This window comes from Seriola aureovittata, chromosome 23 (assembly GCF_021018895.1).
Source record: "Seriola aureovittata isolate HTS-2021-v1 ecotype China chromosome 23, ASM2101889v1, whole genome shotgun sequence".
In the NCBI taxonomy this organism is placed as follows: domain Eukaryota; kingdom Metazoa; phylum Chordata; class Actinopteri; order Carangiformes; family Carangidae; genus Seriola; species Seriola aureovittata.
The window spans coordinates 10,681,570-10,704,511 of NC_079386.1; the positions used below are offsets into that span (position 1 = coordinate 10,681,570).

At 40.8% G+C, this 22,942-nt stretch overlaps 2 protein-coding genes across 2 annotated transcripts; both read right to left on the reverse strand.

Annotated features, from left to right (window-relative positions):
• Nucleotides 1-4,126: 4,126 nt before the first annotated feature.
• On the reverse strand, nucleotides 4,127-11,921 carry LOC130164849 (carboxypeptidase Z-like). The gene is made up of 11 exons (XM_056369837.1): nucleotides 11,717-11,921; nucleotides 11,224-11,253; nucleotides 10,205-10,579; nucleotides 7,720-7,947; nucleotides 7,395-7,624; nucleotides 7,117-7,278; nucleotides 6,815-6,973; nucleotides 6,088-6,223; nucleotides 5,764-5,903; nucleotides 5,468-5,567; nucleotides 4,127-4,844 (listed from the first exon to the last, which is right to left on the reverse strand). The coding sequence occupies exons 1-11, from the start codon at nucleotides 11,793-11,795 to the stop codon at nucleotides 4,486-4,488; spliced, it is 1,998 nt and encodes a 665-aa protein (XP_056225812.1). The 5' UTR covers nucleotides 11,796-11,921; the 3' UTR covers nucleotides 4,127-4,485.
• A 2,474-nt stretch (nucleotides 11,922-14,395) lies between these two features.
• LOC130164954 (G-protein coupled receptor 26-like) lies at nucleotides 14,396-22,096 on the reverse strand. The gene is made up of 3 exons (XM_056369969.1): nucleotides 19,469-22,096; nucleotides 19,251-19,364; nucleotides 14,396-17,497 (listed from the first exon to the last, which is right to left on the reverse strand). Exons 1-3 carry the CDS (start codon nucleotides 20,137-20,139, stop codon nucleotides 17,260-17,262), a joined length of 1,023 nt encoding a protein of 340 aa, XP_056225944.1. The 5' UTR covers nucleotides 20,140-22,096; the 3' UTR covers nucleotides 14,396-17,259.
• Between the last annotated feature and the right edge of the window lie 846 nt (nucleotides 22,097-22,942).

The window sequence follows — 22,942 nt, forward strand, 5'->3', positions numbered from 1 at the left end:
CCTCAATGTACCTCCCAAGATCATAAACACCAGCAGTCAATCAACCTGGACGCAGCCTCTTATTATCAAAGGGAAGTGACTTCCACAAACGAGCAGCTGTATTTTCTATTGTTAGATTCTGTTGTGGTTAGGGATCCCAGCACTATTAAAGTGGAATCACCTTAACCCAGTTGGACCTGCGTTTGTCATAGCTGAGGGGTTTTCTACAAGAACGATTGGTGGGGTTTTGTACACACTCACGCTCGACTGGTCGCATTATCTTTGCTTCACGTGTTCCCCCTCGAGTTTGTTCAGGGTCTGTAACAAAGAAAGTAGCTTATTATCACCCACTGGAGGAGTTGTCTGCACATGTACGATTCGGTAATTGCTGCCGCTTAACAAACAGACTGAATTGGACTTGACATTGAGCCATTATTGGGAAATGAAATGCTGTTTTTGTAATTATGAGAGTTTGGCAGGGCTCAGTGAATCTCCCTGGTAAGGACAATAAAAAGAGAATGGAGTGACATCCACACACGGACAGCAGTAACGTGTGATGTTGGAGACAAGGTTTTCACTCGGTGTGCAGTAAAACTCAGTGAACGTTATGAATGAAGGAAGATTCAGATCTCCTGAAATGTTACTCTAAACAATGCCGGCTCTTGAGACTCTCCTCGTTACTTGTATATGAACTGAATGACTTGCTGTTGTTCAAACATCATAGTTGAAACAAGAATCAGCGACAGCATTAGTTTAAGTCTATACTATCTCAACTTTTCCTTAGTATACACACATTGAAGATCAGATCAGAACTTACTTTGTTGAGACTGGAGCTTCTTTCTTGATCATGACAAGTAGAGTGTAGAGAAAAACATACAAAAAACTTTTACAGCTGCTGGATCAATAAACAAACTACCGGCATCATCAATTCTCAACCTTTTCCAATTGATCTTGACCCGCAGGTTAGGAAAACACTGATTCGTGCCATACAATACATACACACATACATACAGATAGAAATCTTTATACCATGCTGACAGGAACATATAGGTAACATTTATTAAAACACATCACTGGTTGATGACATGCGCCACCAGGATGCACCTATTTGTTTATTCCTAGGTATCTTTACATCAGTTCGAGTTTGTGAAGGCCAAAATTCAAGAGCATTTGCATAATTTTAAAGTGAATCTTCTTAGGTTAGCAAGACAAAGGAAAATAATGCTACATTTGGTTCCTTCATTTCCCAATCTCTCTTATATTCCTCCTCTAAATACTTTCTTTTTTGGAAAAATGCTACATAAGTAAAGTTGGCTTGCTTGCTTAATTCAAGTAGCACTAAATATTGCACTCTGATTCAAAACCTGAATGTCAACCTGGTTTACCAATACTGGGAAAGATGGAAGATATTAAAGCCTGACAGCCTCATTTCTTAAGTGTCAGTCAAATACTAATGAGAGTATTAAAAAATGTATAAAATAAAAGCCCCCCCCCCCCCGCTGTGATACTGGCACCTGGTGACACTATATTCACATGGTGAACTGAGTGTTCATAAATAGTCATAGTTACAAACTGATCTGGAGGCGGGACATAAGTGTATTAAAGCTCCTTTGAGAACGCAGAGCAGGCTCACTGAACTGAAATGAGGCGTTACTTACCTACTTGCCAGCAGCATGATGCTAATACAACATGGCAGCTCAGGGCAGCTCTCTGCTACTTTCTCAGCCTCACCAAGTAATTGGTGACCCAGCACCCCACCTGACATGGGCGGCTCAAGGAACTGGCCCCAGAAAAGCAAACAGGGTCAATCCTGCATGGGATTGTCGTATGCTTGCTAAAGAGCATGTGACAAGTCAAACTAGTCTTTCCTTCATGCAGAGAGTGGTACAGGCCTATTTGACACTGTGTTTGGTTTGGTTTAGACTTCAGTCCCGTCACTCTGTACCCTCTATGGGAGGGAGTATTGTGACGTTAATGTCAAGTTTCAACATTCCTAAAAAAAAAAAAGAAAAAACTGACAAATACTCATACCTAAACTAAAATATTTCATTCACTCAATTATATTAACTTCAACTGTCAGACATCTTCAGACATCGTTCAGAGCGTAACCCTAAGGTGTTCTCTTAGTGTCAGATCTATGCTCTCAGCGTTAGTGTTATAATTCATTTAAAATCATTTGATTCCTAAGTGTGTTTTTAAGACCCTGGTAGTAGCTTTTAAATCATATGTACTTATCTTCATGAATCAATCAATGACTTAACACTTCTGCATTGATAACTATGAATGAGTCTGAGATACAAGTATGTGCGGCTTCATTGCAAAACTGTATGCATCCAAACGAAGCAAGAAAAAGACAGACATTGTAAAGTAGCCCCAAAGTGAGTGAGAGTACCCAAGGCCAATCAAGAGGGAAGCTGAGAAGTATCTGAAGTATTGAATTGAACAATCTGAATATCTCTAGAGGTAATTCAAGGTTACCTGTGCATTCACCTGAGTAGGTGAAGGTTACCATTCATCTTGGTAAGGAGCCTTTTGTAAAGCTACTGTAGCTGTTCTAGTCCCTCTATTATTATACAGTGAATACTATTAGGGAGATCGTCCTTCCAGCCATGACAGTATTTGGAGCAGACTTGCATGTGATGGAAAAAGGCCTTGTAATCTGACAGTTTACTGAAAGCTCTCCACCACAGGGTTATGAGTTACTGGGACAGTAATACAGGGTTTTGCAGACCTACTGTAAATGGAGGTTTTTCTCCTCCGCTGTTGTGCTGACTGAGTTTGGTGCCAAATCATGTGTTTGTGTTTTGTAAATCCCCTGAGAAGCTTGTTTTTTTTTGTTTTTTTTCACTGACTTTGTCGTGGGTCAAGTAGTTCACTAACCAGACTTTCTTCTATAATTCTGTAATAGTGTTCCTCGACCTCTATCTGGGGTAATTTGCTTTTCCCATGCTTCTTTCATGACCTTACATCAAAATCCTGAAGAGCTGTTTTGTTTACAAGATTTAGGACTTCACTACACCCCAGGGCTGGCAATGCTCTTGCATGCTTTACTCCATTTTGCACTGCTTTTTATTGTGGCAAACTTTTATCCGTTTGGTACTTAGGTGAATTCATGCTGTTGTGGTGGTTGTTGTTTTTTAAGCTAAGTGTGGCAAATTTGCCTCAGCCATTTATCCTTCACGTTCTTCTTTGTTATGTTTTCTATTCTATCCAGCAGTACCTGTAGTCTGGCTGCAGTACAATACACTCGCACCTTCTTTTCCATCCTCTTCCTCATTCCTACTTTGCTGTTGGTAGTACTTCCTCCACTGCACAGCTAATTCATGCTGATGACTTGGTCTGAGTTGACACCTCTCACTTTTTCAACAGAGGCCAATAAAACCCCTACTCTGCAATCATAAATATCCCGATGTTTATCCAGCTAAATGTTCCTTCCTCCATTGTCTGTGGATATTTTCTAGAAATCATTTTACAGCTATAGAAATATCATACGAGCCTTTACAAGTCACGACATGTGACAGAGGCTTTCTACCGAGGAGTATTTAAGGTAAAGATTAGCTCCTCTGTAAAGCTGATGAACAGAAATTAGGTTTACATTTGCAACACATCCCATCCTTCCCTCTCAGGTGTGTGGGAGGTGGTTTTATAATTGTAAACTGACTAAAATTTCACAGATTGTACTGGATTAATCATATGGACTAAACCGTAAAGGGATTACTTGCATAAATGGCTTTAATACAGAATGCATGACCATTTCAGTTTAGAATCACTGGAATTAAGTCACCGTATAGTTAACCATAAAATGAAGCTTTACAGCAGCAACTGAAAGCTAAAAGTCATTTCCACAGACTGCATCTTTGGATTACTAGCATTTCACTCCATTTACAAAACTCCTGACTCAGCATCATACGCATGACACACCTGCACCATAGTATTTCTGCTAATACTACAGATGCTACACCGTCAGTGGTTTGTAGTAACTTGGAGAAACCAGAAGTTGATATAGCCTGCCCTCTAGTGGTCACTCTGGTTCATTACCTACTGAAAATGAATTGATAGAACCAGGATTGAATAGGAAAATGATCTGAGTAAACTTCAAGATGAGGTTTAGAAGGAAAATGAGGTTGAATGTAGCTGGAAGGAGTCGTATTGTGACCATATAAAACTCTTTATTTATGATGTAAAATTGTTAGAAAATACAAATATAAGTCTTTAACAACTTTACATTTCATCATGGTTGAATACTGAAGCCGTTCAATTGTTGAGGCAAAAGCTTACAGACTTAAAGCAAAATCCTGCCTGACTCTCACTGTGGATAAAAGGTGTTTACTTTTTGATTTCACGAACACGCTCGTTGGTAAAAAGCTAACATGAAGGCCAGCCAGCTAGCTTTACACTTTTCTGCCGTGTAACCACAATAAAAAAGCAGCGCATCCTTTAAATGATAGCCTGGCTTGTGTGTATACTGTATGAAGAGGGGCTGCTTCCCCTTTCTCTATTAAAGCTCTAATAGTGTTTTAGCAGCCAGGTGGGGGCGGGTCCACCTGGCAGGACGAAGTAGCTCCACCACCAGGGCTTCTCTGCTCTCTCCTCGCGGTTGTGGCTCAAATTAGCCATCAGGGTGTAGCGCTCGAACTGGTTATAGGGATCGAAGCGGTCATAGGAGTCTATGGATGGGATGGTGGAGTCCTCCTCCTGCATGTCGGGCTCTTCGGCAGCTTTCAGCAACACAAAGTCCACTCGGCCCGCTGTGTGCATGCCAGGGGGCAGGTAGACTTTCTTCATGGCTCTGGTGTAGCCCGGGGCCGTGGCGGACACGATGTAGATCCCAGGGATGAGGAGGCGCCAGTATTCTCCATTTTCACCTGGGGGCGGGGAGGCAGAGGAACACAGTGTTTTAAAGGCGCGCTCTCAGGGGACGAGTAGATGCTTTCAAAACCCCTCACTCCAGATCCGGCCCTGTACACATGTGAGTGTTCACGTCTTCAGAAAACTCAAGACGGCTGTAGAACTGCACAGCTGGCCATCTGAGGGTTTAGAAGCACTATACCCATTAAATTTGGCTTTAATTAACTTGAACGTCAGACTTTCGCCTATGTGACGCTATATTGGAGCTTTCAGAAAGTTAGTTTACATGCCAGAAAGTGGTTATTACAGTAACTCCCGCAGCAGTGTGACAAACAAAAACTGCTTATGAGAAATGTGCAGTAAGATGCAGCGGGTTTGTTTGACGCGTACTGAGCTAAAAGTCAACATATTTTATTTCAGCTTTTGCTGCAATGATTCTTTTAAAATGAGTCTGTAACAAGTTCATTGACTTTATGATATTAAGTGACTGGAGTACGCCACAAGAACTCGCACTAATAAAAATAAAAAATGGACTTAGAAGCAAAACTAATGTCAAACCTTATCTAATACAACGAGCATTAATCTGTGTTAAAAAAAAAAAAAAAATGGTGCAGCCTGTTAGGCAGATAAAAATGATCACCTGTGGTAATATCATGGCGTATTCTTTGGACTGATATCCGTGCACCTTTTATTCCATTTCCCTCCTCATCTTTCACGATGCCTTTGATACCAAGATGAGCCTGAGGAACAACACAAGTCATTCATTAAAAAAAAAAACATTTCATATGCATGTATTCAGACCTCATCTTAGAAAAAATCCCTCCCATTTAATATCAACTCCAGTACGTATGAATACTTTGCTCCCATGAATCCAGATGCTACTAATACGTCAACAAAAACAAGCTAATCGTGAACAGAATCAGGATTTGTTCTTACTGCCTCCATAAATGTGAGCAAAGCCTCGTGGTTCTGGTGCCAGCCGAGAGACAGCTCGTCTTCGGGGGGGAATTTATCACAACCCAGCTCCACAGTCACCTCAAAGCAGTTGGTGTGAAGATAGTTGAAGTCTTGCATACCTGAGCAGAGACGAGACTAAACTGCTTTACCCAGAAAGCCATGAGGAGTTGAGCTGACCTTTCCCCTCCAGGAAAGCTCCTCCTCACTGCTTCCCTGATTTTGGATCATACTTGGTCATACAGCGACCTCTAGTGGCGGCACGTAATATTTCACTTTTATTCGTTAGTTTCACTGAGGACTCACCGCCTGCAAAGCTGGACCACTGCGCTCCATTAATGATTCCCTTCTGACTGTGAGCGCGAGACGGTCCACACTGGGCGTTTTCATTGGACATTGTTTCGTGGGTGTTTGCATATGCTCTGGCCAGAAACTTGAAAACCTACAAAATTAAAACTGGTGCATTATTTTTCTCCTTTCTTTTCATTACTTTAACATTATTTCAAGTCACACACTCACACTGCCAGAGCATGACAGCGAACTACGGTTTTATGAAAGATTTTTGTTTATGAAAATATATGAAAGAGAAATCCAGTCAAAATACTCAGTTAGATTTTCAGCTTTAGATCTTGATACCAGACAACTGTATCATGTTGTTAGTCTGTAACTCATTGTTGTTGCTTCCTATCCTGGTTAAATAAAGATCAAATTAAAAGTATATATTATTATAATGGGGTTCTATAATATCTAAATATTGGGTCAAGGAGTCAACGAGTAAATTCACACAAGGACGACAAATTCATTCACAAAAACATCATCAGAACAGCTGAATGACAATACACAAAGTATAATCAAAGTATGTGAACATATTTGACTGCTTTTCTGTATCCATCAGAATATTTGTGATTGTTTTTTCATCAGTTATCATATATTAAAATTTTGTTAATCAAACAGCCTGTGACAATAAACCCCATGAGCATGAAGTCAATATTTCCTGGTTCTAAAGGTGATGTTTTTCGAGGAACCCATTCACCTGATCATCCGGCGCCGGGGATAACATGTTGCGCTCCAGCGGGTGTTTTGACAGATCGTAGGGGTACGACACCACCAGGTCCCCGCCGTGGAAGTTAGCAGAGAGCACAAACGGGACGGAGCGGATCCATTTCATGACAGCATACGTCTCTGGCGCAACCTGGATTGCAGCATTAAGACTTATTCGGACCAAGAAATGAAACAAATCAAGTTTATTCAGTTTTAAAAAGGCTTCCCCTTACAATATCACCTGTTACGCTATAAAATGTAATTCACGAATATGAATAAGGATTCACACTGTACCTTACCAAACCAGTAATAGTCTGGGATTGGGATGTGGTCGGTGCGGTGGCCCTTTTGTCTGCGTCGGTTGTAAGCGATGGAAGTCAAATCAGGGAAGTTTCTGTTCAGGTCGATGTTCTGAGCGTTGTTTCGACCGATGTTCCAAGTATCGTAGTGATGACCCTGAGGAATTCACAGATGAAACACAAACAGCTACTGAATGAACCTCGTGTTGTGTGTATTTGGCTGGTTTCCCAAAGCCCGACATAAATAGATGTGTGTATCCATGGGGAACTGACCTCCTCATCATCACCGTAGTTGTTGTCCTGGATTCCAGAAACAGCCACCTCGTATCCGTCCGGGTTCATGGAGGGCAGAATGTGGATGCGGGTGGTGTTGATGAGGGTCTGGATGCGCTCGTTCCCCAGCAGATACTCTGAGCACAGGTACTGAGCCAAGTAGATCAGCAGCTGCCGGCCCATGACTTCATTTCCGTGCATGTTGCCAATGTACTTCATCTCTGGCTCGACTACAGAGGGTCACATTCACAGTAACTGGTCTAACTTCCTTGATAAGGAAAGAGGGTGTAGACAATTTACACAGAGGGTGATGAGCTTTACTCACGCAGTTCATGTTGGCCGGGGTTGCTTGAGAACTCGATCACGAGCAGCTCCCTGCCCTCCATGCTGCGTCCGATGCTGTAGGTTCTGGCTATGTCGGAGCATTGTTCCTCAGTTTTCTTCAAGGTACTTATCATCTGGGCATTGGAGTGATAGGTGAACTGCATCGAGGTGGCGGACTCCTCGGGAGGAAGCATCTCCATGCTGTCAAAGGCCTCTAAATCCTGGTCTGCTGTAAAGAAAAACACGTCTCATCAGTTTTCAGAGGCGTAATTTCAGCTTTCAGCTCCACGTTTTGAGATCTCTCAGATGAAAACACTGTCTCCATTCTTGTAGCGCTGCCAGGGTATAAATAGGATGTCTGTAGACCCTGGTATGCACAGCAGAAACGAGAAAGAACGTGTGGAAAGTATACAACCAAATGCCTGATGAGCCAAACGTGCTCATTTCAGATGACACATTAAACTGTTCAACCTGCTGACATCTGCCCTATTTTATTATTCAAACTTATTTTGACATCAGCAGAAACCAGTAATAGCAGCTCCAAAACCAGACGGAACGCATTAAACTGTAATACTGCCAGAGTCACATGACCTAATAGACTGTATCTGTCATGCCATGCCTCCTTGTTGAAGTATTTCAAAAGGTTATTTAAAGCTGCATTCAGTTATTTATTTTTTCTTTTGAGGAAAGAAGCTGAACAAGCTGTAAACACAACATTTCAATATTATTACCTCATAAAGTTGTTTTGGTAGATGTGTTAAACACTTACCAAAAACATTAGCATTCATATAAAGTCTTATTTCTGGCCACCTGGATCATGGCCACTGTAAATCCAAAATTCACTCTCCTCTTAGCTCTGCTTTGGTCTCCACCAACTCATGGAGGGAGAATTGGGCTAAATTTCGCTGCTAAATGCTCCGCCGTGTTCGCTAGCCAGACGCCACTCACTGCTCCAGCTGAAACAGACGCAGTGAAGGTGAAGCAAAACCAAAACAATGAGTTGAAAGAGGCTAAAATGCTCTGTAGAGCTGAGGGGAACAGAAAAAGTTGTCTTGTTTTGTCACTGTCAGCTACTCCTTCCATATTACGCTGCATCATTTGATGTATTATCAATGTAAAACATTGACTAGGGCAGCTTTAAAGTGAGAACACTTTGAGCATTTCAAACATACCTAGAATGTTAAAAACCAAGGCAGACAAAAATCTAAAAAAAGCAATAACAAACATCTAATAGATTTTTACAAGGAACATTTCTAGCTGACAACTCAAGTGAGCTGTAACCAAACATTATCATGATCAATGAGTCTGTCATTTGATTCCTTCGTTAATTGTTTGGACTGTGAAATGTCAGAATATAGTGAAAAATAACCTTAAGAAAACTGCAGAAGCTCAGGGCGACATCTTCGAAGTGCCTGTTTTGTCCAACAACGTTCAGTATCATATAAGACAAAGTAAAGTAAACATGACACACATTTCAGAAGCTGGAACCGGGTAAAGATAATTTTGGCCTGAAAAATAACTGTAACAATTATCATAACAATGTAATTTCCCATCCTATGACAAAGCAATGAATCGACTTCTTGTTTTTCAGCTCTTAACCTCTGACGCAGACCTGACCTTTAGTTGTTATATTGAAACCTGATGTCATGGAAAGCTGTTCCACGTTGCTTTACCAGTATAAGTAAATGAAACAACACATACTGTACAGTATGAAGAGCCTAAGGTCACATAATACCAAAACAGCAACGACCATCAGCTCATAATTAATATGAATATGGGAATAATTACACAGGTCCGACCTGCTGCCAGACATCTGAACCTCATTCTATTTGGCGGAAAAAGAAAATTAGCACAACAATAAAAAACTGAGGCACTTTGTTATAGTGCCACAGGTTAAGACAGTATGGCTCACTTATTTGGTTGACGTTAACACTTTCATGATCATGTACACATTTTACTGTACACAAATGCCAAGGTGACATCACTAAAGGCTTAAATCAATACGTTCTGTCTGTGCACACGTTCATGCTCTCATATGGCTCACACATGATTTCTATTGGGAGCAGCAGCAGGAGGATATTTTTTTATGTCTATTTCTGAAACCTGTTTTTCACTTTAAGAATTTACAACAAAAATACTGCCACACAATGTTTAAAAAGCTAGGCTCTTAATGAAAACACATGAAAATAGCCGCAGGTTCAAGTTTGAGTGAGGGTGTATGTGGGAAAATAAGGCGTTGCAGTTGGATTTTATTTTGAGGTGAGCCACATGAGCATTTGTACAAACCAGACGCCTGCAGACAACGTGTTGAGGAAAAAAGCTCTATTGAAACTCAAAGGACTACGATTGTGTTTCTCCTTCAGATCAGAACAAAGAGCTGTCAGAGCTCAAAACCAGAAGTTTAAATATTTATGGAGGATAGACTTAATCAAAACCATAAATTGAGATTAGTTCACAATAACAATGATACTGTACTTAGCTCTCACCTTTGAGGCCTTCCAGTGGGTCATAACATCCTTCTTCGTCACTGACAAAAAAGCGGTCACAGTCCAGGAAGTAAGGCCAGGCCATCTCTATCCCCTCGAAAGCATGGCTGCATTTTTTATGCGCCGCTTCACAGGTGCTGCGGCACGGCTTCAGCACCTTTTCCTTCTCGCAGCGCGGAGCCAACACCGAGCAGCCCAGCATGCGGATCTCAGGGTTGCACTCTCCACCGAGCAGGGACTCAATCACACTTATGAGGAGATACTCGGCACCCGCCTCGGCCTCTTCACGGCTCTTGTGGCCGATGATGTTTGGGAACATGGTCTGAGTGTAGGGCATGTCATCGCAGTAGGACAGTAGGACATCTGTGCATTTGGCTGAGGTAAACCAAATAAAATTCAGATAGTTTAAGAACATTTTCTAATTAAATGTTTATCAGAAGTGTCAAAAAGTGCAGGAAACATTAGGGGATAGTCACAAAGAGCTCATATTAATCTTAACTTTATCAGTCTTATTTCGAGGGATCAAGTTATGGTCTGTATCTCCATCTATCACACACTTAGGAGCTTCACTGTGCCGTCTTCAATCATCTAGTTCCAAATATTTCTATTATCTCTGGAAATTAGAATTTGAATATTTCATAGTGCCATTGATCATCTAAAAATACACATGATGGTTTTATGGCTTTCAGGCCAGATTCCATTAAGACTACACCCAGTGTGACTTATGATCTCATCCTTTTTGTTGTTAAAAACACTGACTCAAACTTAAGCCACAGGGGTGGAACTGTCCGGTCATCTGACCTGTCAGGGAGGGTGGGTTGACTTTAGGGCCTGACCGTTCTCTAATGTCACAGCCACAAAGAAAAACTGAGAGCTATTAGGTTCAGAAGTCAAAGAGGAGACGCCATTTACGAGTTAAACAGTTCAGAGATGGGATCAGCCGCTACAACATGAGGCAAGCTTGATGACAAACAGCCCATGTATGACACCGCTCTTCCCCCGAGCCCATGGATACTTACGTTTTTCTTCCACTGTTGGCTTGCACTGTCCTGCAACACACATCAGTATGTCATTAGCTGACACTGTGGCAGACACTAGATGGCAGAGTGGTTTTTATAAATGCCTCACTGTGGCTTATAAAGTAGTCTGCTGATCAACCTCTGCTCTTGCTTCAGCAGCTTTTTCAAATGCCTGTCTGTCAACAAAGTATCATTTTTACAGGATCATAAATTTAAATCACAGAGGTTGAAAAGCATGGTTTCATCTATAATATTAATACCATCTGACAAACTACAGGCCATCAAGTCATCATAGTCATACTCATTTTGAAGCTTTACGTTTTTACGAAAGTTGCACAAAAGCACAAAAGTTTTACAGCATGAAATCCTGCTTCTGAATCTGGAAACGTCCAGACCCTGCACATGAAGAGATGCAATGTCCAACTCGTGCAGCAGGTCCGGATGCACGCACAAGAATAAAGTATGAAATCATATAAAGTAGAGAAAACTTCACCTCGAAATCCTGGGTCACACCGCGGAGGAGCACAAGACACAAGGACAAACTGCAGCAGAATCAGCAGCATGATGCTCATTTTCCGACACTTATATTCCGTTTCGATGTGGCACCTCACACACGCAGCGAGAGGGTGTGTGTGTGTGTGTGTGTGTGTGTGTGTGTGTGTGTGTGGCTGTCTGTGTTTGTGTGTTTCAATTTCGCAAGTCTGCAGAAATTCCCTGTGAACTTCCCCTAAAGCCACTTTATTACACACATTACGGTCCACTATCAAATTACAGAGGAAATGACTGTGAGGCGAAGTGAGGACATGTGGAAATGTGAACGTAGATTTAGCAAATATGGCGGTTTAATTGTAATTTCGGGCCAACAGGGAAGCACGAGGGGATATTTTTCCTTCTCTTTATAACTTCATAATTTACTGGTTGACTTTTTGTTGGATGAAGGTTTTGACTCTGGATCAAAAGTAGGCCTGATTGAGGTGCACGTGTACCCTCGGCTTTGTTCTGGTCTTAACTTGATTAATGGGAGTGCGCCTTCTTCAGTCACATGACACTGTTTGGCAAATAAGCTGACACCCCGCCATTAACGATACCTGCATGGTAACTTATATACAGTCTATAGGTTGACCAAATCAAAGAGTATTGTGCAGGTTGTGTAGCTCTAATAACACGTGGTACTGACAGAACAATATACTCTGGACAGATAAAGCTAAGCTCAAAGTTTAGAGCACTTATTTTTTATTTAACAATTTTATTCATTATTTATATATCTTATTTTTTTAAAACATTGTTTATGTTTTTTCTCTTTGAGGTCTAGTTTCATAATTTTACCTCATCCTATTTGAAGATTCAACATAATGTTAATGTTTGCTGTGATGCTAACAGCAACTAACAGAAAATATGACCTTTAAGCCTTAAAATTCTCCTAAATGGAACAATGATTTTCATCATAACTTCCATGATAGTCAGATAATTCAAAACCTTTGATTGTCTCAAGAGGAAGAGGTGGTCACCACGTAACCTGGGTAAATTTATATCCTTATTTGATGTGACAGTAGCTTGTTCGCAAGAAAAAAAATAGGATCTTGGACACTATCACTCAGAAAATTTTGCTATGGCTACCTACATTACAAGTGCTGTTTTACTCATTCCTCTAATAATATGCTCTTATCTCCTTCATGCTGAACTGATCTATATTAGCATAATGGGAGGCATGATTATTCATCATGCAAGCAGGCAGTCGCAGGACCCCTGGGTTCATGACTGGATAGAGTATCTTGAGAGTTAGCTGGGCCCTCTGGGTGTAATGAGTAGTGAGTTTAAGGTGGTGCATGCTGGAGTTAAAGAAGAACTACTAGTGTATCCTTCAGCTAAAACAGGAATATAAATTAGATCCTTAACATAGTCATTTATTACACAGATTATTGCAAGGCTCAGAAACCGAATGGACAGGAAACCTTCTGGTTGGATTGGCTGAGTGTATTGTTTTAGCAGAGAAAAGAAAAGGGGGGTAGAGGAAAGAAGCTGGTAATGTATATGGTTAAAATAACCAGTCTGTACGACCAAAAAAACCTGCAGCAAGGAATAGATTGAAGCCGTCAAAATATATATATAAACAAGCTGCTTTTTTTCTGGATGATACAAAAGGTCAGGCTCTAATTCAGTTTTCGTAATGACTAGGATATCACCTTTGTGCTAACTTCTGTCATAAAAGTATGTAGAGTTTTAATTAACTAATTAGCAAACATTAGCATGCTGGTCCGCTAAACTAAGATGACTAACATAATAAGAGAATTATATCTGCTCATATCTGCGTGTTAGCTTTCTTACTGATAACATGTTAGCATGTTGCCATTAGCATTTAGCTTAAAGCACCACTGTGAGCTGCTAGCATGGTGGCTGTAGATTTCTTCAGTCAGGGGAAAGACAGTGATACAATAGGTCAGGGTTTTTTAATGTGTGGAGTGACATTTAAACCATTCCTTTTTGTAATTCCTTGAATTTTATTTTTCCAACACATATACAGTATTAAGTGTTGACTGTTTCATTTCTTTTCTCAGAGTTACACGGTGGCCTAAAATGCTTGGAGGGGTTGAGATGTTTACCCTTGATGCAGCACTTACTGGCTGGGTCACATTCCTGTTAGGTAAACTGTTTTGAAATCCTCCTTGGGCTTAATTATACATTTATACAGTGACTACACTTTAGTGTCTGAGGATGACTCACTATAGAAAACAGTTTAAAGAGTTGGTTGACACTTGCTCAGTTGTTGTCATTTTGAACTAAAGCAGCTGTGAAATACTGCCTTTGCCATGCATACATTTTCCATTTCAGCAGTTTTAATTGCCAGTTTCTCCTTTATCAGTTCCTGATGATTGGGGGTTAATTAGAACGATATGTTAATATAGCCAAGGCCTGGCAGTACAACCTTGAGCTGCTTTTAGCATAAACTGCTTGAATTCAGAGGTGCTGCTGGTGGTGATGGTGGAGTTAGCCACCAAAATTGAGATTCCTTCACTCAATGCTGCAAAGAATTAGCGTTGGTCTGTTCCCATGTATCAAATTAAGCCAGAGTCATTACTGAGTCAGAGTAAATCAGAATCACTAATCTGCAAAAATGATCTTTGACCTGTCTCCTTAATTACACTTGGCAATAATGCTGCTGCAAGAGACACTGTTCATGTGACACCACGGTCAATTTTTATGTCATATATCATTTACAATAGAATTAGGGCCGTGAGGTAGATGGATGCAAAACAATGCAGAAACAGGTGAGTGGCTGGTGGTGAAAGAGGAACCCCAAGAATAGTTTTATTTCTGAGAGAATAATGAATGATGTTTCCTTTCAAGTTCCTGTATCCATCGATTTGAGATATTGAATATTGCTGACAATATTTCCATTTGCCATTTAGTGTCCAAGACTTTTAACTGCAACTGCTTGAATTTAATTTACAAGCTTACAAATTAAATCCAAGGGCATTATCTAGATTCATTGACATTACTGTGGAAACATTCATATTTTTAATAGCTTTATAATTGACAGCTTTTATTGCACATATTCCACTAATAGCTAATCACACTGCCAAAGAACAGCAAGTGGCTCACAGGAGGAAAAACATGTGCATAAAATACATCCAAAAGAAATTGTTTCTTTAATAATAAAGCAGCTATTCTGGTTAAATTATAGAACAGCTGAGGAAGTCACATATTCAAATCTGGCACAAACACAAAACAGTGTGTTTTAAAGCACTTTGAAAGCATTCCTATGCTACATCACGTTGCTCCCTGTTCATCTAGACAAAAAAGTTGTTCCTGTACAGTGCAAAATATATAATAACATCATGTAAATATCCATAGAAACATTTTCTCCAGTCAACTGGCGATACAAAGCACAGTTGTACAAATGTATTTCAGTTAAAAGTGGGCTATCTCTAGTACATTCAGTTACAAACGGACATTTTAAAGGATAAGTCTGGTGTTTCTGTCTGTGTTTTTCATATTGTCAGACAAACCCATGAAAAACCAACAATGAGCTCATCCTGCTACTAACAAATATTATCCGTGTTCCTCCCTCTGCTCCTGACCCTCATTCATCTTACCTGAAACTTAACCACGTATTTGTAACTAGTAAACTGTTCAGATTGTTATCACATGTTATACTATGCATGTCTTGATGTTAATGTAAGTCATACAGTTTATGTATATTATACTAAGGTTATTTTTTATTTTGCTATTTTTAGATTACAATCTCCTGATTTGATGTTGTGACCTAAATCTTCAAATATGCCCTCATTCACATGATCCCTGCCTCCTGGACTTGACTTCCCTTGTTGTATTCACAAGAGAGTTGGATTTAATTAAATGAAATGTGTGTCAAAACCAAGATGCTCCAAAGACTAAGTGGCCAGGGACCACTACACCTGTCATTCCAGTAAATAATAGTTTTATCTTTCTATTTTGCTTAATTAAATGCGGTGGTCTTTGTTAGTGATTTGTCCTCAAACTGAAAACACATCAGTGTTGCAACTGTAATTTTACAATCAAACCTACATACAGTGTAATGCTGCTATATTTACTCAATAGTGCGCCAAGCTTGTAATAATCCAAGACTAAAAATAGTTCCTAAAAAGTTAAGTACTTACTCCTGATTGCGGTGTTTTAGTTGAGTCACTAAACCTCAAGTACAAGTCGGGTCTTGAGTCCCCGGTGTTCGAGTCCCAGTCCATGTCCGAGTCACCAAAGATAGTCCGAGTCCTAACGGTTGAGTCTGAGTCAAGTTCCAAGATGGGCTCCAGTGCTCCACCCTGGGACAGTCGAAGAGCTTGAAATACAAATAAAAAAAAAAACTCTACACGAAACACAAATGACACAGCTGTCACCATTTCAAAGGGAGTTCATTTACTGCGTGTGACACAACAGCGTGTGAATGCAGTCAATGCTCGATTCCAAGTCCGAGTCATCAGTCCTCAAGTCCAAGTCTAGTCACGAGTCCTTAAAATCAGTACTCAAGTCAAACTTTTAAAATAAAGAGTATATATACATGGCCAGTTTTAAAATAAATTACCGGGAACAAATGCTCTTGGAGCTAGAAGTTACAGGCAGGCTCAGGAAAATTTGGAAAGTATTGAGAGGCAAAGTCTTTTCATGGCACTTGATGACAATAACAAAAATATAGAATATCACCAGCCTTATCCTTTAATATCGTGTTGTAAATGTTATTTGCCTTTGGCTCCTGTAACAATAGTAGCTCTGAGAGATTTAGACAAAGTGCATCAATATTTAGTGACTGACATGACACTGCAAAGTAGTCTAACACGGTCAATACAGAACATGGCAAAAATGTGCAGCAGTAGAGTCTCCACACCTAAGAGTACATCTATTCACTGAAGGTACATTATCCAGAAGCAGGAACAATGTAGTCTTTCAGTTTTTTTAAAACATGGTCACTCTGCTGCCTATTGACCATCAGCTACTGTCCCTGTGTTTTGTGGCGGAGGAAAGGTCGCTGCATGTGGATTTGCCGAAATCATTACAAAGTGGTTGGTACAGTACAAAAGGCCACTTTATAAATGTCTCTCAAAGTGAAGACGTCTCCAGCGGTTTGGTCCGCGACTTATCCGACAGAATCGATTTGTTTGATCCGTGTGTGCATCTGTGTGGTTTTGTGTGTTTTGCTGTCGCTGATGAATCACAGATCCCTCGTTTACCAATACTGACTGAGGCCAGCATCTCCACATCATCCCTGTCGCTCCCTATCTGTCTTCCCCCTCGCCCATCTCGTCTTCTCCTTCATTTCTTTGTCTGTTCATCCTCCCCCTCATCACTGTCTTTTCATTCTTCTCCACCCACTATCTTGCTTATTTTTGCTCTCTCTTCACCCCCCCACCCACAATCTGTCCCCTCTATCTACTCACTTTTCCCTTCCTAACAATATCCTGTCTTCTCTGTCTCTCTCCTCATTCTTTTTCTCTTCTTCTTCCAAAAGGCAACCTTTATTTTTGGCCCGTATAGTGTGTATCTGTCACGTCTGTGAATTTGCCATTAGCTGATCCTCTGGAGACAGTAGTCGTTCTCTGTGTCTAAAGAGCTGTTATGGCCAGATGAGGGGTACAGGTCGCGGCGGAGCAGCCTGTTGACAACTGTAACCAGGACTTTCTTGTACTGCTGACGTAGGAGGGAGTAGGCGAAGGGGTCAGACGCAGCCTTGCTGTATGTCAGGCACTTACTGATGATTCCCCAGTGGCGGTTGATGTCCACAAAAGGTAGAAGCTCAGCCAACCTGAAGGGGTGGAAGCAGAGACATTAATAAACAAAGTACATTTTAGTCAAAGTTGCCATTAAAACCTTTTTTCAATCACATGGATTGGGACTGAACCTAACAGATTAGGAGCTGTATGACAATTATAAGATAAGATCAAAAAAGGAGGACAGTTATAGATTTTTTCTTTTTGCTGAGGGGAGGGTAGTGTGATTGTTTTTTTAAGAGCAGGATACAATCTTTTGAAATGTTTTCACCCCATATGTTCTTGTTTTTTCAGCCTTTCCTTGAGCTGCACAAATCTGTCACCTGTGCCTAGCTCTTGGTCCAAAAGGGGAGTCGCTGGAATATTTGATAAACAGGAATCACTTTTAGTGGATTAAATTAGTGGATATTGTGAAAAGAATATTGCTCCACTTACATATTTAGTTTTAAATGGTCCACCATTTTAAATTCCTTTCGCATCTTAAGTTTTTATGATTAAAACTAATTGTATGGAAGATTTTAAATGCCTATAACTAAAAACAAATCAAACCAAGAAATAAAGCAAGATACAATACAAATTATAAATTCTATTATATTATTTTTCCTTTTATGTATGGATTTACTATGTCATAATTAAATGACAAAAGAAATTAGCATTATTTAGCTTTCTGGCTTTAATAACACAAAACAAAGTAACAAGATGGCATTTTAAATCTTCCATATACTAAAGAATAACACATAGATAGTGAGGATATGTATACAGCAATGTGTATTGTATGTCACTTGATTTCTTTGTTAGATTTGTTTTAGATTTGTTTTTAATCTTCCATGTTGTTGTGCCGGTTCAACACTATTTATCATATTAGGGGAGAGGGTACTGCAGTGTTCCTTTGTCAAGGGGAGGATCATAGAACGTATTATTATAAGGCTGGGGAGGGTTGTAAGGTTCAGCCCCCACTCACACCCCAGTAATTTACATACAGTCCCTTATGCTCTTCCATTTAAGGTAATGTAAAAATGTAAGGGAAGCATTAGCCGGACCACAGACAGAGGAGAAAATCCTACTTGCACCAGCAGAACAGGTCACACATGTTCAGGAATTATAATAATCTGATGTTTTGCTTTCAACGGTCACTCAGGCGACTTCCAGTGGGTAGACCCGGTCAGGAGGTTGCTCCAGTTACTCAAACACCTTCTTTTTTTTTTTTTGCGCTGTTAATGTGCTCCCTCTTCTCTCCCATATGTGCACACACCACAAATGTCACACTGGTGGGTCATCAGCACCACATCTGGCTGACAACTGTTTTACGAGCCCCATTGAGGCATTTCCTCTTTTCCCCCCGGAGCCTTTTTATTGTCTGTACTATATCTATTGTACCACTCTATTTTATGTGCATTTAAGTGGAACATACATGGCAGGACACCTGTTCACAGCACAATACAGGTGATGATTGAGCCGCCTCATGGGTCAGAGAAATGATAATAATTCAGAATGTCAGGTTAAGATAAACAGTGAGGTGCTAGGTTAGGACATACTATGGTGTGATTGTACACTTGATTTGTGTACAATCTGATCTGATGTTGTCTGCGGTCTGTATCTGCAGACAACACAACCAAGACAATGAGTGTGGAAGCAGATGTGAGGTTATTTACTCATTATATTCAGACTAAACATGTTTTAATTATTCAGAAGGTTTCTTTAGGTTTATTATTTATTTTTGAAGAGTCTTAGTGGTGGAAGTTTTGCAGTAAATGAAATGATTTATTGGTTGCTATAAATTCCCCTTACCTTGTAATTACATATGGAGCGAAGCAGATGATGAATGAGCCGATGAAGATGCTGATCTTCTTGGTGGCTCTTTGCTTTCTCCTCTTTTGCTCAGCTAAACATCTCTGTTTCACGCTGCAAACAGCAAAGGCCAAACAGTGACAAGACTATGCATAGTAATTCAAAGGGCTGTGAGAGAAACATGCTTATAAATGAGGAATGCATTATATGTGAACTACCTTGGGTGAATGTCGACCAGCAGGAAAAGAGTCTGCATGGTGATTATGTCAATCCTCTTGCAGTGAAACCTGGCGACTTTCAGCACCTTCAGGTAGGTGAAGCACAAGATGAGCAGGGAGAGCATGAAACTAGTGGCGTGGAAAACGACGGTGAAGATTGTAAACTTAATCCTGTCGCTGCCTTCCTCGCTCGGTCGCAAGGTGCAGGACGCGTAAACGTCGCTGTAGTCGACCCAAGAGAAGAGCAGCGCCGTCAGGGAGAAGGTGAAGGAGTGGAGCCAGGAGTAGCACACCATGATCAGCGCGTCCTTGTAGCGCATTTTAGTGGAGTAACTGAGCGGGAAGACCACCGCTATCCACCGGTCTATGCTGAGAGCTGCCATGCTCAACATGGTGTTGGCGGTCAGAAAAGTCTCCAGAAAGCTCACCGTGTGGCAAATGCAATCCCCAAAAGGCTGCTGGTTCCTGATAATCCCCAGCAGAGTGGCCGGCATGTTGAGAACAGTGATGAGTATGTTGCAGAACGACAAGTTCATGGTGAACACACCGGGCACCTGTCGGCGTATCTCGGTGCTGTGGACGAAACATAGCAGCACCAACAAGTTTGACAACAGCGAGACGACCGCGACCACGACGATGAACAAAGCGAAAATAATTTCAGCAAAGTCCATGTCTCACTCCAGAAAGTCCGCTCTCGGGTTACCTGCGCCTGTTGTCGACAATAAACACTTCAAATCAACCATGGTCACCCGTCGCTCATCTCTATCCCCCAAATTTATTAAATCCTCGTGTGTCCGCGCGCCGCTGTCCTCTCCAACTTCCACGAGCGCTGTCCAGCGTGCTGAACCACCATCTCCCTCCTTCAAACTTGCCGATTATTTCCCATGAACACCCGCCGAGCGCAGGAGTGAGGCTTGTGTGGCATGTCTCTCAGCAGCTGCGACCATTTAAACAGCGTGCAGGCGGCCCACACATCAGGCACATACAGGTCTGGTAGGAGGACTGAGGAGGACCAGGTTAGGAAGCAGCATGCCTAGTGAAGTGAATGATCATCTTTACATAGGCCAGACCACGTGAAGAAACGTTAATCACACCCAGAGACGTGGGAACAACTTGTCCTAGGCACAAAAATGCCCCAAAGTCACCTCATTCCCTACATGCTGGAATATTTTTAAGAGTCTGTTTATGTCTTGTTTGATTTTTCGGTGCGCAAACCTGTGCGTAAATGCAAATCAATCACCCCATATAAGTTATTCACGCAAGAGTTTCTCGTGTCGCCCGCATTGATCAGGCTTCGCTCCAATCGATGTGGATCTGGAGGCAAAGGGTGCAGAGAAATCCAAGGATTTGCTTCTGGATAATTGGAGACCGTCCGCCGTGGCCAAATGCACCAGGTGCACACGCGCATCAGAGGGGCAAATAGATCCCTTTCCTGAAATGAATTATTTATAGGCCAGTGGCTACTGTAGATTCACTGTGTTGTATTATAATTTGTGACTGGTATGTAAAAATATACAACAGGGCTACTATTTACAAGAGAATGCTGATGTTGGTAGAATATGACCCAGGGATCTTTGGTCAGTAGCACTCTGTGAACAAAAAGACAATGAATCTGAGTTACAGAAATAAATGTTGTATTTTGTTTTAACATATTCTAGTTTGTTGTTGTTGCAGTTGTTGTTGCGGTTGTTTTTTGTTCGTTTTTTTGCACACTGAAGCTTTTTTTCTGGGGAGGACTGAGCACTGTCACTGCCAATTACAACCCCCTGATTTCTTGTCATTCCGTGTTGATTGAGTTTGTGACTCATCAGTCAGCAGCATTTAAGAAAAAAAAAAAAGACTGTTGAACCAGTGTTTTAGTGTCAAATTTTGTGGAAACATCTAACACTGAGTGTTAACATCATTTCTTGGCAGCAGACACGCCAGCCATAATTTGAGTGTCTGGCCCCCTTTTCATTTTAAACTAAAAGAGAGACATTCTACATATTAATTAATTTAAAAATAAGACACCCATTATAAAGCGTTTAATTAATAGTGAGAAGAAGTTTTGGGTTGCCAGGTTGTAGAAAAGCACTTTGGAATCTTTTCTTTCTATTTGGTAATAATGCAGGTACAATTGTTAGTGATCCATTAATAAATAATAGAAAAAAATACATTAATAATAATGGGTTCGTCAGTTCTTAATAAGCCATCTGTCAGCAGTTATATGTGGTACCGAGTCATTAATAAATGATTGAGTTTCTCACCTTTCCCAGTAGGTAAATGGTCTGATGAGCTGTTGGAGTTAGGTAACTTCACAACCCTGACGTTGTTCTTATTTAATGGTTTATAACTGATCAATAAAGCATTAGTAAATGGTATATTAGCCATTAATAAAACCAATAGTTACAACATATAACCCGAGATTTTTTTTCTAAATCTGGCAACCCAAAATTCAGTGTTGTTAATGGACTCTACCTGATGTATAAGCATTAGTAAACAATGTATTAACCATTAGTAAAGCCACAGTTGAAACAGTAAACTCATTATAAACTGTGTGGTACCAAAAGCAGCAACCTGAACCTTTTAATAGCTGGTCTGTAGTTGTTACTTATACACCCTTTACAAAGGTGGATTGTTATGTTTCATTTGTTTATAATGTTTATCATTGTGTTTGTTTACTATGTGTAACTATGTCCTTACGTTTTTGTAGAATAAATAAAAGTCTATAAGAAAAATGATTGCACTAAAGCTCTAGGCAATTATAACCTTCATTGTTGTGATAATTCATGGCATAAAACACTGAGCATTAAAATGGTTCCCAGTCCAAAGTGGAGTAACACACTGTAGCCTGCACCACAAGTGCACTTCAGTAATGTTAGTGCTCATCACTGAGTCATACCCAGTTCTGGAGAAGCTTGTGTAGACAGTGACTCACTGGGGTCAGACGCAGCCTGCAGGGCTTCTGTATATCTTTTTTTTTGTTTTCATTCGCTTCATACTCCCACTTGTTATGAGGCTTGTGCTGGGCTTGTGCCTGAATCCCCATCCCCTCCAATTAAGTGAACAGTTTTATTTATTTAAGAGTGATGTGCTGCCACAGAACTCACTTTACTCTGAGCCTGCTGCCTTGCTTGTAGCCATCATAGCCGAGTATTTAAATTGAATAGGTGAGTCATCATTAGATGTAGTTGAGGGAAACCCTAAGGCGAACTATCTGTGAAGTGACTGCCTCTTAAAAGCATCACCATCACAGCCGCTGATGAAAGCCTTTTTCACCTATAGTATTCCAGCTGTAATGAAGCTACTACAGCACCCGGGGTGACAGCGTGTTCCTTGGCGTGTGTTTTTCTGCACATGTGTTTGTGTGCAGGAGTCAGAAAGTCAGAGAGACAAAGGCAGCGGTGGGTGATGTCAGTCCCCTACAAACTAGAGATCAAATGCCTGGGAGAGAGCTACAGCTGGGCTCCTGGGGGAAAAGTGCAAAGCTATTTA

What these genes read in the sequence shown, in the direction of transcription:
- LOC130164849 (XM_056369837.1), bottom strand. Translation starts at nt 11,795, where the DNA reads ATGAGCATCATGCTGCTGATTCTGCTGCAGTTTGTCCTTGTGTCTTGT. An exon ending in GTGTGACCCAGGATTTCGAG is followed by an intron (nt 11,254 to 11,716) that starts GTGAAGTTTTCT and finishes TGTGTGTTGCAG; the next exon opens with GACAGTGCAAGCCAACAGTG. An exon ending in GCCAACAGTGGAAGAAAAAC is followed by an intron (nt 10,580 to 11,223) that starts GTAAGTATCCAT and finishes GGTTTACCTCAG; the next exon opens with CCAAATGCACAGATGTCCTA.
- LOC130164954 (XM_056369969.1), bottom strand. Translation starts at nt 20,139, where the DNA reads ATGGACTTTGCTGAAATTATTTTCGCTTTGTTCATCGTCGTGGTCGCG. An exon ending in CTGGTCGACATTCACCCAAG is followed by an intron (nt 19,365 to 19,468) that starts GTAGTTCACATA and finishes TGCTGTTTGCAG; the next exon opens with CGTGAAACAGAGATGTTTAG. An exon ending in GCTCCATATGTAATTACAAG is followed by an intron (nt 17,498 to 19,250) that starts GTAAGGGGAATT and finishes CCACCCCTTCAG; the next exon opens with GTTGGCTGAGCTTCTACCTT.